The sequence below is a fragment of the Ursus americanus genome, chromosome 15 (assembly GCF_024610735.1).
Source record: "Ursus americanus isolate L20-20 chromosome 15, mUrsAme1.1.p, whole genome shotgun sequence".
In the NCBI taxonomy this organism is placed as follows: Eukaryota; Metazoa; Chordata; class Mammalia; order Carnivora; family Ursidae; genus Ursus; species Ursus americanus.
The window spans coordinates 54,149,372-54,161,660 of record NC_142141.1 but is presented as its reverse complement, the minus strand read 5'-3'; the positions used below and the strand labels follow the sequence as shown (position 1 = coordinate 54,161,660).

Sequence of the window (12,289 nt, the reverse complement as noted above, 5' to 3'; positions counted from 1 at the left end):
CTTTAGCCAGGACCATGGACCCACTAAATTACTATCTTTGGGCCAAATCCATCTTAGTATATTTCCAACAAGGTAAGCATGGCCTTGAAGCGATTTCGATAAGATTATTAAGTCACCAAATCAAAACAGATTGCCTTAATGGCAGAGAGCAGTTAAAGACCTGAGGACAATGGCATGGTGTTGAAAAATGTTATACCAATTTCCATGGAAACTGTCCATTTTCTAACAAACTCAAAAGAATAAGATTCACCGGAGAGTTAGGGAGAAGCTATTTACAGGAAGGAAAGGGTATTCCCTGCAACCAAAGCATTATTCATCATTTAGTAGAGGGTAAAACTGTGGCATGAATATCTTGCCTGCCTCAAAAGTGTACAATGGGCCACAGAGGATGACGGTAATGGGTCAGGGGCAGACATATTTCTGGATAATATGGTACCAGATTAAATATACTTCTGATGAATGAACAGTCGGGATAGGTATAACTCCAAATAAATTCTCAAGGTGATTGAGAGTTATGCCATCGCCTTCATTCTATAAACCCTTACTTTGCGAAAAAGTAGGTTTGAATTTGTACCATAATACTTCATAAAAATGATAGGTTCTTACAATGAAAAATTTCTACAGGTGATACCACGCAATTATAAGGTGGTATGGCTAAAGCAGATTTAGAAAGTCATCTGGGCTGATCCCCTTTCATCTTAGAAATGAGCAAATGAAGGCCGGTATCCAAACACTGTTGCTCTCTAACATTTTTGATCAAGTGATTTTAAAGTCCTAGCAGAGGGGGTTCACCCATGTGGTCGGTCACTCTCACCAACATCCCAGCAATGAGCAACCTTAAAACATAACTGCCTTGCAAAACTTCCTCCGACACTCCATTTCATAAAGCAGCATTATAAAACTGCTGAATTCCAAAAACCAGTCAGCCTATACAAGCCAGTCTATACAAAACCAGTCCAGCCTATACAAGCCTCAGACTAATCAAAACAAACTAAAATACTACAGATAATATAACGATGCCTATCGTTTGCTGAATATATCCTATGTACCAGTATTTACACAAATTGTGCGACCTCTCAATCATCCGATGATATAGATTTGACCACCCTTGTTTTATGGCAGGGGAGGCTGAAGCCTAAAAGGTTAAAGAACCTGCTGGAGACACTCGTCAAGAAATTGGCAAAGCCACTATTTTCACTTAGAGTCGTCCTAACTCTCAATCCCACGTCTGCGATCATCGCGCCGAACAGTAACACACTTCCTAGCATCTCAACCAGACCTGGACGCATTTCGTGAGGGAATGCATCTCATGCCTGAATTGAGATGTCGGGAACAACTTGCCACAGGAAATCTCCATCAGCCGGAGGACCAGTCAATGAGACCAGGAATCAGTACTATTTGAAGGGCTCAGTGAAGAAGTCAATCCCTACACCTACACATCTCCCTCAGGAATGTCTCCCCAGTTCATTCATCATCCCCATGCTCTGATTAAGAAAGCTTGGAAAATAAAGGAGCAGGAGTTCAAGGGTTGGAGGCAAAGAATTAAGAGAAAGAGAGAGAGAAAGAGAGAAAGAGAGAAAAATTGTCTGTAAATCATACATTTCTAAGTTCAAGTCTAACCAAATGATTCTTTGTTGTTTCTATAAGAGATGTGTGCAAATGCATATTTATACAAACACGAACACACATCTGGTCACATAGGACTGCGGACCTACACCCCCCAGGGCACAGCACGTGCATAGCCACACTCCTCCCTCCTGCCCCTTCAGCGCCCTCTTCAGGTTCCTCTGCAAATCTACTCTCCAGGTGAACATGAAAATCTCTCCCCATCCACTGTAGATAAAATTACGTCTCATCTGTAAAGATAAACCTTTGCTTAGAAAGATATGGCAGATAAAGCGACTTAGACCCCAGCAACACTTCCACAATTACTATAACTATTTTTTTGTCCAGATATTCAAGAATGTGATAGCAAATGTGTTTCCTAGCCTTCCCTGGGCGGTCTTGTGCAGTGGCGCAAGAGACCTGCCCGTGAATTCAACAGATACAGAATAAATTTCTAGGGGAATGAGCTCCACAATCGCCCCTCCACACACACACCGTGGCTCCAGCCTCCGTCATACTGGGCTTGCCCCCTCCGGCACCTTGATGCCATCTCCTCTGTCTTTGACACTCCCCCTCTGCCTGTCCCCAGGGCCAGTGGGAGGCCTACCCCATTAGGTATCCCACTAAATTAGGTATCCATTTAAAACTGCCCTCACCGGCTCTGCACACGCTGTTAACTCCCCATCTCCCTCATCCTGCTGTTTTTGCCCATAGTACCTACAAGCTTCTCACTTTCTACATCATTTACTTACTGTTTTATTATGTGCCCCCAAGTGCCCCTACTGTGCCTTAGCACGCAGTAGGCTCTCAATAAATATTCATGCAATAAATGAACAAATAAAATATTTCATATATGTGCAATCTTCAACGAAATGCAAGGAAACTGTTAAAGGCAGAAAAAAAAAATACCGCACAGCACCTTCAAGTGATTTCTACATCTGGACCTGTGTACAACGCTTTCTACTATTATACTGACCTTTAATAAGGGTGAGAAACTCTTCATGCTTGATTCGGTTCCTCTGGATGTCGATCTTCAGGGTAAGCAGCAAGGTGAACAGGAATTTGTGTTCCTCATACAAGCCCCGGGCTGCATACTTATAAACCTCATAAGTCATATGCTCAATGATATTAGCAATCCTCTTGCTCGTAATTGGGCTCTTGACAGACCTGGAGGAGAGAATGTTTAAATCAGGCTTATCCCACTACCCTTTTGCATTGTCCATAAAAAACGTCTTTAATGGAGAATAGGTAACTTTGGAGGGCCAGCTCTTTTATAGGCATAAGAATAAAAGCATCCTAAATCTAAAATAATTCTCTCAACACAAAATAACATAACAGAATCCTCAATGCTGTCTAAATCAGCTTTACCAGCGAGGTATTATATCGCTCACAACAATGTGTTGGGAATTTTCTTATTTAACAGAAATACATGAAACCCAAGGAATCAATCCATGGATGAAGAGCTGGTAGAGCTGTCTCTGAGCGTAAAAGGACAAATGAGAATGATGTGTTAACACACTGGTAATTACACTAAACTGAGATTTTAAAAGAAGACTCAGTAGCAAAAAAGAAAAGAAGTTATAAATACAATGTCATCACTCTAGCCCGCAGATAGAAAATTCAGCTGCGCTTCCTGAGTATGGACGTACCTGGCTAAGGAAAGGTCAAACAAGGCCAGAAACTGGCGGAGTGAAGTCTGATACATTTCATTAACCAAGCGCATCTCAGTGATGAGGAAGTAAAGGATGCTGCCTCGCGTCGCCACTGAAAGACAGAGCAAGGTTGTGTGTGCTACGGGGTGGAAAACACATGACCCATGCGCAGACCAGCCTAAACTCTAAATGAAAACGGGTTTTACTTGTGTTTTCTCAATGACTATCTACAGCACTGGGAGTCTGGAGCAAGGCTCCTGATACCTATTTAATTCTTCTTTATAAGCCTTGTGTAAGCAGTCTGCTGTTTGTGTTCATCAAGTGGTATTTTCTGTGTTAGAACTTCCAGATCCCTTATAAATAGATTTTATTCTATTTTTTCATAGGCAGAAAAGGCAATCGATGGGATAGGAAAAACTGTACTGCCTGGCAAATTGTGCAGGCATCGTATGGACCTCATTCTTCAGCTCCGTGAAGAAGCCCCGACTAAGCTTGGCCTCGGGTTGGCAAAACAAGGTATGGCAAAGATGGTGCCCCTGCCTCTCCGGCAAATGCTACTGCTTGGATTGTTTCTGGAGAAAGAATGATACATTTTTCTAAAGGAAACTGAATTCTTCCAGCAGGTCCCTCTTTTTTTTTATTATAATAATATTTTTTATTATGTTAGTCACCATACAGTACCTCCCTGGTTTTTGATGTAAAGTTCGATGATTCATTAGTTGTGTATAACACTCAATGCACCATGCAATACGTGCCCTCCTTACTACCCATCACCAGCCTATCCCATTCCCCCACCCCCCTCCCCTCTGAAGCCCTCAGTTTGTTTCTTAGAGTCCATAGTCTCTCATTCGGCAAGTCCCTCTTGTAACCCGTGAACAACACTGATTTGCAAATTGGTGGGTAAGACCAAAGCACGCGGGTGTAACCAAGGATTACCTTCCTAATTACCTTCCTAATTCGAAGACCGCAAACATAACATACTGGCTGATTGTTACCAAATGATACAAAATTAGTGAGCAGCCCAAAAATGCTACACTAATTCCTCAGATTTCAAAATGGTAGTCAGATGTTCTTTAGAAATTCTTCCTCTTTACTTTCTAAGTTTAAAGAATTTGCCAACTCACAAGAATTATAAGCACCTAGAAAAGTTACACCATTATGAATTTTTTTCATCTCAGTTTTACTGAATTGTCCCAAAGCGATGCCACAAAACGTGGACGGCCACCCCACCTTGTGCAGCCATTTGCATTAACGTCCTTCATTCCTCCGATTTCTCCGATTTTTGTTTTTTTCTCATTTCATTTTCCTGTGACATTTGTCTTTCATTACCAAACTCACCAGGTCTGTATTCCTCCCGGGCTGAGTTAATTTGAATTTCTGTCTCAGCCGAAATTTCCAGCTTCTGTGTCACCTCTTCCGCGGTCTTTTTTGTGTTACTCAGCACAACAATGAGACCCTCGTCCTCCACCAGGGACCCCTGGGTACTCGTCAGCCGGTAAAGCAAATTATCTTCCAGCTCCTTCATCTTTCTTTTGTTTGCAGTTACATCTTCCATGAGATGAGTTCTCTCTTTCTCCAATTCCTGTTAATTTGCATAAAGATATTTTCCTCCTTAATTAACAACTATTGTTTGGCCATTTCTGAAAAAGTTAGCCTACAGGGCTGCTCTCCCGTACTGTAGTTATCATACTGGACTGCAGGAAATCCATCAAAATAAGAAGAGGAGGAGAATTAATGGAGGAAAGAAGAGTGGGTGGCAAATAACGTGAAATTTGCTAAAAACACTACCACTATCCCCTGGACCATCTATTTATTTCCTAAAGTCAAATCATTTTAAGTGACCTTTGTGATTATATGTAAGCTTGTTTTGAAAGTGAAAAATGTTTGAAAATACATTGGAATATATTTGAAGACACATATCGACCTCTCAGATTAAATACATTTTCTTCTGTTTAGTTTCTTGTTAATAAGAGCTCTGTTGTTGTCTGAATGTGATTATTTTCAACTTGCTGGTTGAAATATCCAATCTCCTGAAAAACAAGTGTCCAAAAAGTTAGGGAAACAATCCACACGGCTGCTGAAGGTACCTTTAAAATGGAAACTCTTCCTGGCCTGAAAAGGTGCTATTCTCTCCAAGAGAAGGGAAGTTCTAGATTTTTCCTGAAGGATCTTTATAGATAGTTGGAGACAGAATGGTTTTGGAAGGTTATTATCCTTATTGGTTACTTCTTCCTCATGGTGGTTTAGAGAAGGAGAGTCCGTGGAACAGAAGGAAAAAAAGATGGGACTGGTGAGGGTAGGGAAAGAGGGAAAGGCCATGACACAGAACAAGCCAAAGGCAGCACAAAACCCACAGGCTGGGAGAAAAGTCTTACCCTGTAACTAAAAACCAAGGATTAAAACAAAGGTGGTAGTAATGAAACTGCATGAAGACAAAGAACAAAGGCCAGTGGCCACTGCTTTATGTTCTAGCCAGTTAATCACCACTGACTGAACAGTTACCGTGGGTAGATCCGTACCGGTCTCTGAGCAAAATCTGGGAACTTGCTTAAGTTTTGGAGACATAGCAACGCCAGCAAAACCTGCCTTTATCTCCTTGGCTTCCTTTTATTGGGTTACATTGAAAAGCTTCCTTAGTGGTTATTTTCATTCATTTATTTCATTCATTTATTTACAAATTTGAGAAAACGTAAGAAAAAAAATTTAGTACGGAAAGTGACATTTAAGACACCTGCAAAATTCCTCTCCATAAGCAGCTACAGAAAAAAACAAAAAACAAACAAACAAAAAAAAAACAGAACTTAAATTACGGTTATGCTAAGAAATAATGTAATAAAGGGAAAAATTCAAATATTTTTTATTACCATATTCCCACATTTTGCCCACCATCACTATCATGCCTGAGTTCCTAAAGCTGAGTGGTCTAAAAATCCTCACCTGAAGAAGACAGGTAAGGGAAGGAATGTAAAGCCGGGGGGAGAATGATGGTTTTGACATCAGGAAGACATGTGTTTGAATCACAGCCCCGGGATCTATCAGCTGTGTGGTGTTGGCCATGCTATATAACTCTAGGAGCCTCGGTTTTCTTATCTGTGAGATGGATATAAAAACAGCTCAGAAAATGACTGTCAGGATATAACTAGTAAAGCAGCTACAACAGTAACTCAATCATGATAACTGCTCAAAATATGTCTCTCTCCCTTTTCTCCCCTCCTTTGATTCATTCCAAGCATGGATTTTTCAGAAACATTGTAATTCTTATTGGGAAAATAAGCAGTTTGAAAAATAAAATTATTGGTTGGCACAAAGTAAATCATACTTTAGAATTTCACATATCACTACAAAAGCCTAATAAAGTGGCTGAAAAGGGATAAAAGAGAACTCTCTAATCTTGTACTTAGGCTAAGGATGTATGCTGTCGTGTCTGCTGAGACGAGAGCATGGGCTGTCAAACCCCAAACCTGCACCAAGTCTTACGGATTCTTCCAGCACAATAATTTTTCCTCCATCCATGTCTTCCAAATCCATAGCCATGGCCCTGGTTTAGGTTTTAGTTATTCCTCATGGACTACTCTAACCAGAACTGGTCTCCCCGCTGACCCTCTTCTCTGTCATCACCCCCTTTCCTGCTCCTAGACATTCAGGGATCTCCCTCAGGTATTTTGAAAGGTCCAAAATTCTCAACGTAGTTTACAAGACTTATTGCAACCTACACTGTCAATCTCATCGCCACTTGAGAACTATAGAATCAGTATTAAAATCACACCCCAGGTTACTTACGAAATCTGTTATTCACAAAATAAACAGTTAGTATAATATGTACAAATGGACAAATTATCCAATTCCTGATTTTAAAAATAGCAAGTAAAAGCTTGAACATTATTGAGATGGTTGTAGTCAATTTAATATCATTGTAAACACCAATAAATTTGTCAATTAAAGTAACTGCTTATATTCCTAAAGGATTAAAATGAGGCTAAGAAGTACCTTTCCCCCAAAGTTTAAAATTGATAAAATAATATCCCCTAGGGCGCCTGGGTGGTTCAGGTGGTTAAGCAACTGCCTTCAGCCCAGGTCATGATCCTGGAATCCCAGGATGGAGTCTCGCAGTGGGCTCTCTACTCAGCAGGAAGTCTGCCTCTCTGACCCTTCCCCCTCTCATTCTCTCTCTCTCAAATAAACAAATAAATCTTTAAAAAATAATAATAATATCCCCTAAAGTAAACAGTACAATTTAAAGCAACTTGAAATTATGAATCAATCTGTGTACTAAATAACAGGTAAGTAGCCAAACACTACAATGGGACAAGAGTTATGGGGAAAAGTTATCTCTGAAGGACAACAGAACTGCTATTTGCTTTTCTTTTTTACTTGAGAGAGACAGCACGAGCAGAGGGGAAGAAGAAGGGAGGAACAGAAGGGAAGAGCAAAGGGAGAAGGAGAAGCTGATTCTCCAATGAGCAGGAAGGCCCAAGCAGGGCTCGGGGCTTGGTCCTAGGATCCTGGGATCACAGCTTGAGCGGAAGACAGATGCTTGACCAAATGAGCCACCCATGCACCCCTGCTACTTGCTTTTCATTCAGGATTTTAAAATGGAAAACCTATTTGGGGATAAGGTTTTAGGCCTATGCTCATTTGTATGGCTAATTTTAAACATGGTTCTGTTGAACTATGACTTTAGGTCCCCCAATCTATAAGAGGATAGTTCTTTTTGAAATTAATAATAAGGAGCAAAATAAATCAAAATCATTTTGCCTATAAGCATTTTCCCAAAGGGATTATCTCTACACACACGCACACACACACATGCACACACACACACACACACACGAACACACACATAAACATTTGTGCTATGTATTCTATTTACTAAGGCTGCCTTGTAAATTTTTTATATAAATGGTGGTAATATGAAAAGTATCCCCAAAGTGAGTAAGGCAGTACAGTAGTGATTCAGGACAATTTCAGGAATCACACTATTTATTAATTAAATGATCAAAAATTAAGTGGCTCAACACAGATGCAAATGACAACTAAAATTATTTGTGTATCTAAACCACATCTGTAACCACGGTTTTGAAATCAGCAAAAGGAAACAGGTGACAGCCTTTCAGAGTTCTCAGTTTGAAAGGATCACCCAGGCTTTCATTCCCAAAGGTTCCTTCTCTTCTATACCTTACACTGGTAATTAAAATAGAAAGATTAAACAAGGGGCACCTGGGTGGCACAGCAGTTAAGCGTCTGCCTTCAGCTCAGGGCGTGATCCCGGCGTTATGGGATCGAGCCCCACATCAGGCTCTTCCGCTATGAGCCTGCTTCTTTCTCTCCCACTCCCCTGCTTGTGTTCCCTCTCTCGCTGGCTGTCTCTATCTCTGTCGAATAAATAAATAAAATCTTTAAAAAAAAAAAAAAGAAAAAGATTAAACAAGAGAATTCTGATTTATTTTTTCTCTGTACCAGTGAGCTGGTGATAATGACAATCTGTTTAAGGGTCTTCATTAAACTATTTCTCCTGTCAGTTCCACCGAGTTTGGGAGGTTCCACCAAGTTTGGGTATTTCCACAGAGTCTGGCTATTTCTATCTCCGAAGGAAATCACATACCTGTTTAGTCATCTGGGATTTTGAACAAGGTGACCCCTGAGGTCTTGTGTTGTGTGGCCAAGAGGCTGTAAACCTAGATTAGTATTTTTGTCCTAATAGTATATAGCTCTCTTTGAGTTTCTGTCTTGTTCTCTGGGATCAAGGTAAGAGTGAACCTAAGAAATTTGTTTGTTTGTTTGTTTGTTTGTTTTTTAAAGGTTAGTTGCTGGGGAACTCCTGGTTTGGTGCCTGTTTAAAATGGGCTTGATACCTCACCTTCCGGTGACAATAGCAGGCTGCCTGTATCTACTCACAGGTACATCAGGTCAACAACTGAATATGGCCTTGATGTGACCTTGAACAGTTCACACATTTAAAATGACTCCTTTGGAGCACACAGAAAATGTAAAATCATTAAAAATCTGCCTTCCCTGCATTCCTATTCTCTGACGTTTGCATTTGTTTCCAAAAGCAAACAAACCTAAGGGGCCAGCAGGATGTAGAGCTGAGCGTTGACGATACCAGATCCCGTGTGTTAACAAGGTTCCTCACTGCCCGTATCTCCAAGACACTGGACAGCTGGTGAATTTATGGATTTAAAGAAGAATGGCCTTTCCCTGGCATCATAAGTTACTGTTTCAAGCCACCTTTCACAAGAAGAACCGACAGACCAGTGAAGGTTGAATTCATCCTGACTGTAGAGAACCCACACTTTGTTTCAGTTCCATGTGTAAGGAAATTTCTTAGATGCTTTCCAAGACCAGCTTCTTACTGGTGGGGTCTTCCCTGCTTCCAATACCCACCCTTGGCTCGACAGCATTTTATACTGATGGAGTATACGTAATAATCACCTAAGAAGAGATCATAGCCAGAAAGCCTGCATTGTCACAAATCAAAGGAACACTTTTTGAATCTGTAGGCTCTTTTCAAATGAGTTACTCAATTTCCAGAAAGCACAAGAGATCAACTCAGACCCACTTGCCACCACCCTGGCTGAGATGATTCAGCTACGTGAGCAAATTCAGAAGTGGGGTTGGAAGACGAGATGCTACCAAAAAAAGAAAAAAAAAATGCTGCTTGCAGGAAATACTACTGAAAACCCTTCAAAATTAAGTCCAGTAGCTCACTTCTTGCATGAGACCTTACATTAGACGAAAGAAAATACAGGTTACATGTTGTATAACCATGTGGTTCAGGGTAAGAGGGCCCTCTAATATTATAATAGAGTGAGGGTCCCATTCCTATGGTCATACTTTTTCTAAGAATTATCTACTGTGAGCCCAGAATGGATTCTGATCATGAGACAACAGTAAAGGAATAATTCTCTCAAGACACTCAAGGTACTTTTCCAGGGAGTAAGAAAAAGCCCAGCCTGGGATCCATATTGGCTTTTCAAGGCTGTTCAATGTCTTTTGGAAGGAGCTTAAAATGCTCCTCGCTTCATCTTAAACTTCTGTTCTAAGAATTACGACTCCAGTGCTAAGAGCTGTTTTGTTGCAAACAAAATCTGTCAGACCAAATTATTTCTTCCAAGGAAACTATATTCATCTCAGCTGAATGTGAGAAAACCCAAGATAAGGATATGATTCAAACTGCCATCAGGGCCCCTCATCTCCCCAAAGCCAACACCGCAGGTGAAAGCAGAGCCTAACATCTGGGTAATGGCCGCTGCCCCAAAGACTCTTGGGGATTCCCTGCTTGACACTGCATGCTGTGGATCAAGAATCCCCGTCCTTCCTGAAGTAAGGATATGGCCGTGCTATAGGCTTCCTCAGCCACCTCGACTCAGCCTCTCAAAATTAACAAGCACGTATTCTGAAGGCTGTAATTACTTCGATAGCTAGTCTGTGGTAGGAACTCTGGCCTCAGTTCCTGCCATTCCAAGGTCACTAACTACATGAATCTACAAAGTCAGATTTAATGCTCTTGATGCAACTTCCAACCATAGGACTCTATGATTCATGCACTATAAACTAAAATATAAAAAGAGACTATTCATAGAAAAGGAAAGGAGAGAGGGGAAGAGGCAGTGAAGAAGCAACACATAAACATATGGAAGGACTCAGAAGACTAAGCATGAAATACAAAAAAAAATACTTTTTTCAAAATAATGGGAAGGAAGGATTCCAAAGATTTTACCAATACTTTTAACCTAAATAAATCTTGAGGTCAGTGTAAAGGGGGAATAAAATAAACTAGACTCCTCATTGCTACTGAATCTGGAGAAAATCAATAGCAGCTCTGAGAGTTCATGGAGTTCTACCAAAACAATCCTATTAAAACCCTCTGGACCTCTTTAAGACTCACATGTTCCCTAGAGAAAACGCTGACTCAAAACAAGGAGGTTACAAATTATTGGCTATTTTTTATTGATCATTAAGTTATTCCACCAAATAGAAGTAGAGAAAACAGATAACATAACTACGCCAGCAGCCTCCAAAAGGTGCTCAGTGAAGTTCCAGAGCCAAGGATGTCTGTCTTGTCACAACATACACAGAGCTCTTGTAGGCAACAAATAAGGACTGAGAGTGTTGTCTGTTAGCTGGTTTTAATCTCAGTGGTTTGAAGCCACTAGTTTTAATTTTATATTCTAAAAGCATAATAATGAATTGATATGAAAGAAAAACCTAGCTGTATCCTAGAAACCTGAAAGTCCACACGTGAACAGAACTCACGATCGTGCAAACTCTTCAGAAAAATGAAGCAATATAAGACCAGAATAATGATGCTGAGCATGAGACTGATATTCTCATAGTTACGTCATTAATCTACACAAAATCAATGGATATGTGTGATTTATGAGAACAGATGAAACAGAGAGACTAATTAGTAATTACCCAAGACACCTGGGAATGAATAATGGAAAAAAAATGCAGGAATAAAAAGGAGAACCTCAATCTTATTACAGCTTTTTTGCTATTATTTTCATCAATGAAAGAATCGCAACACAATGCCGACAAGGAGGTGGTCACACTTCACTCACCCGCTTCTCTGTGAGGATGACTCTCCCCAGTAACTGATCTTCCAGACCTTTCATGGTGACAGTGAAGTCAATGATAGAGGTCCGAGCACTTATTTCAGGGGTGTAGGCTGGATTGGGCAGTTTGGTGGTGACGTAGAGTCGGAAGCCATCCATCACATCTACTTCCTTGTCACCAACTTTCACCTTTATTATAAAAATAAAATCAAAAGCAATAAAACAGACATACACCTTACTGTGCCCTTTTTTGCACAGGATCAAGAATTGCTTTAAATAATTATATAACCGGAGATCGTTGTATACTGAAAAAGAAGTGGTCATTAGGCATTCACAGGGCTTCAACCACTAGGATGAAAGGAAGGAAGGTGGGTGGAAGGAAGAAAGGGAGGGAAGGGGAAGGGAGGGAGGGAAGGAAGGAGGAAGTTCAATGTATGCCAGTATATACCATAAATGTAGAATTCAGCACCAAAA

General features: G+C 40.6%; 1 protein-coding gene across 3 annotated transcripts in view; it reads right to left on the bottom strand.

Moving 5' to 3' along the window:
- Positions 1–12,289, bottom strand: part of DNAH5 (dynein axonemal heavy chain 5) — a 259,271-nt gene that overhangs the window by 37,875 nt on the left and 209,107 nt on the right. For all 3 annotated transcript variants that reach the window (XM_087867971.1, XM_045787153.2, XM_087867972.1), the window contains 4 exons: positions 11,822–12,004; positions 4,596–4,839; positions 3,255–3,369; positions 2,582–2,772 (listed from right to left, as the gene is read on the bottom strand). In XM_087867971.1, coding sequence (XP_087724097.1) covers positions 2,582–2,772; positions 3,255–3,369; positions 4,596–4,839; positions 11,822–12,004 — 733 coding nt within the window. The remainder of the gene's footprint in view (positions 1–2,581; positions 2,773–3,254; positions 3,370–4,595; positions 4,840–11,821; positions 12,005–12,289) is intronic.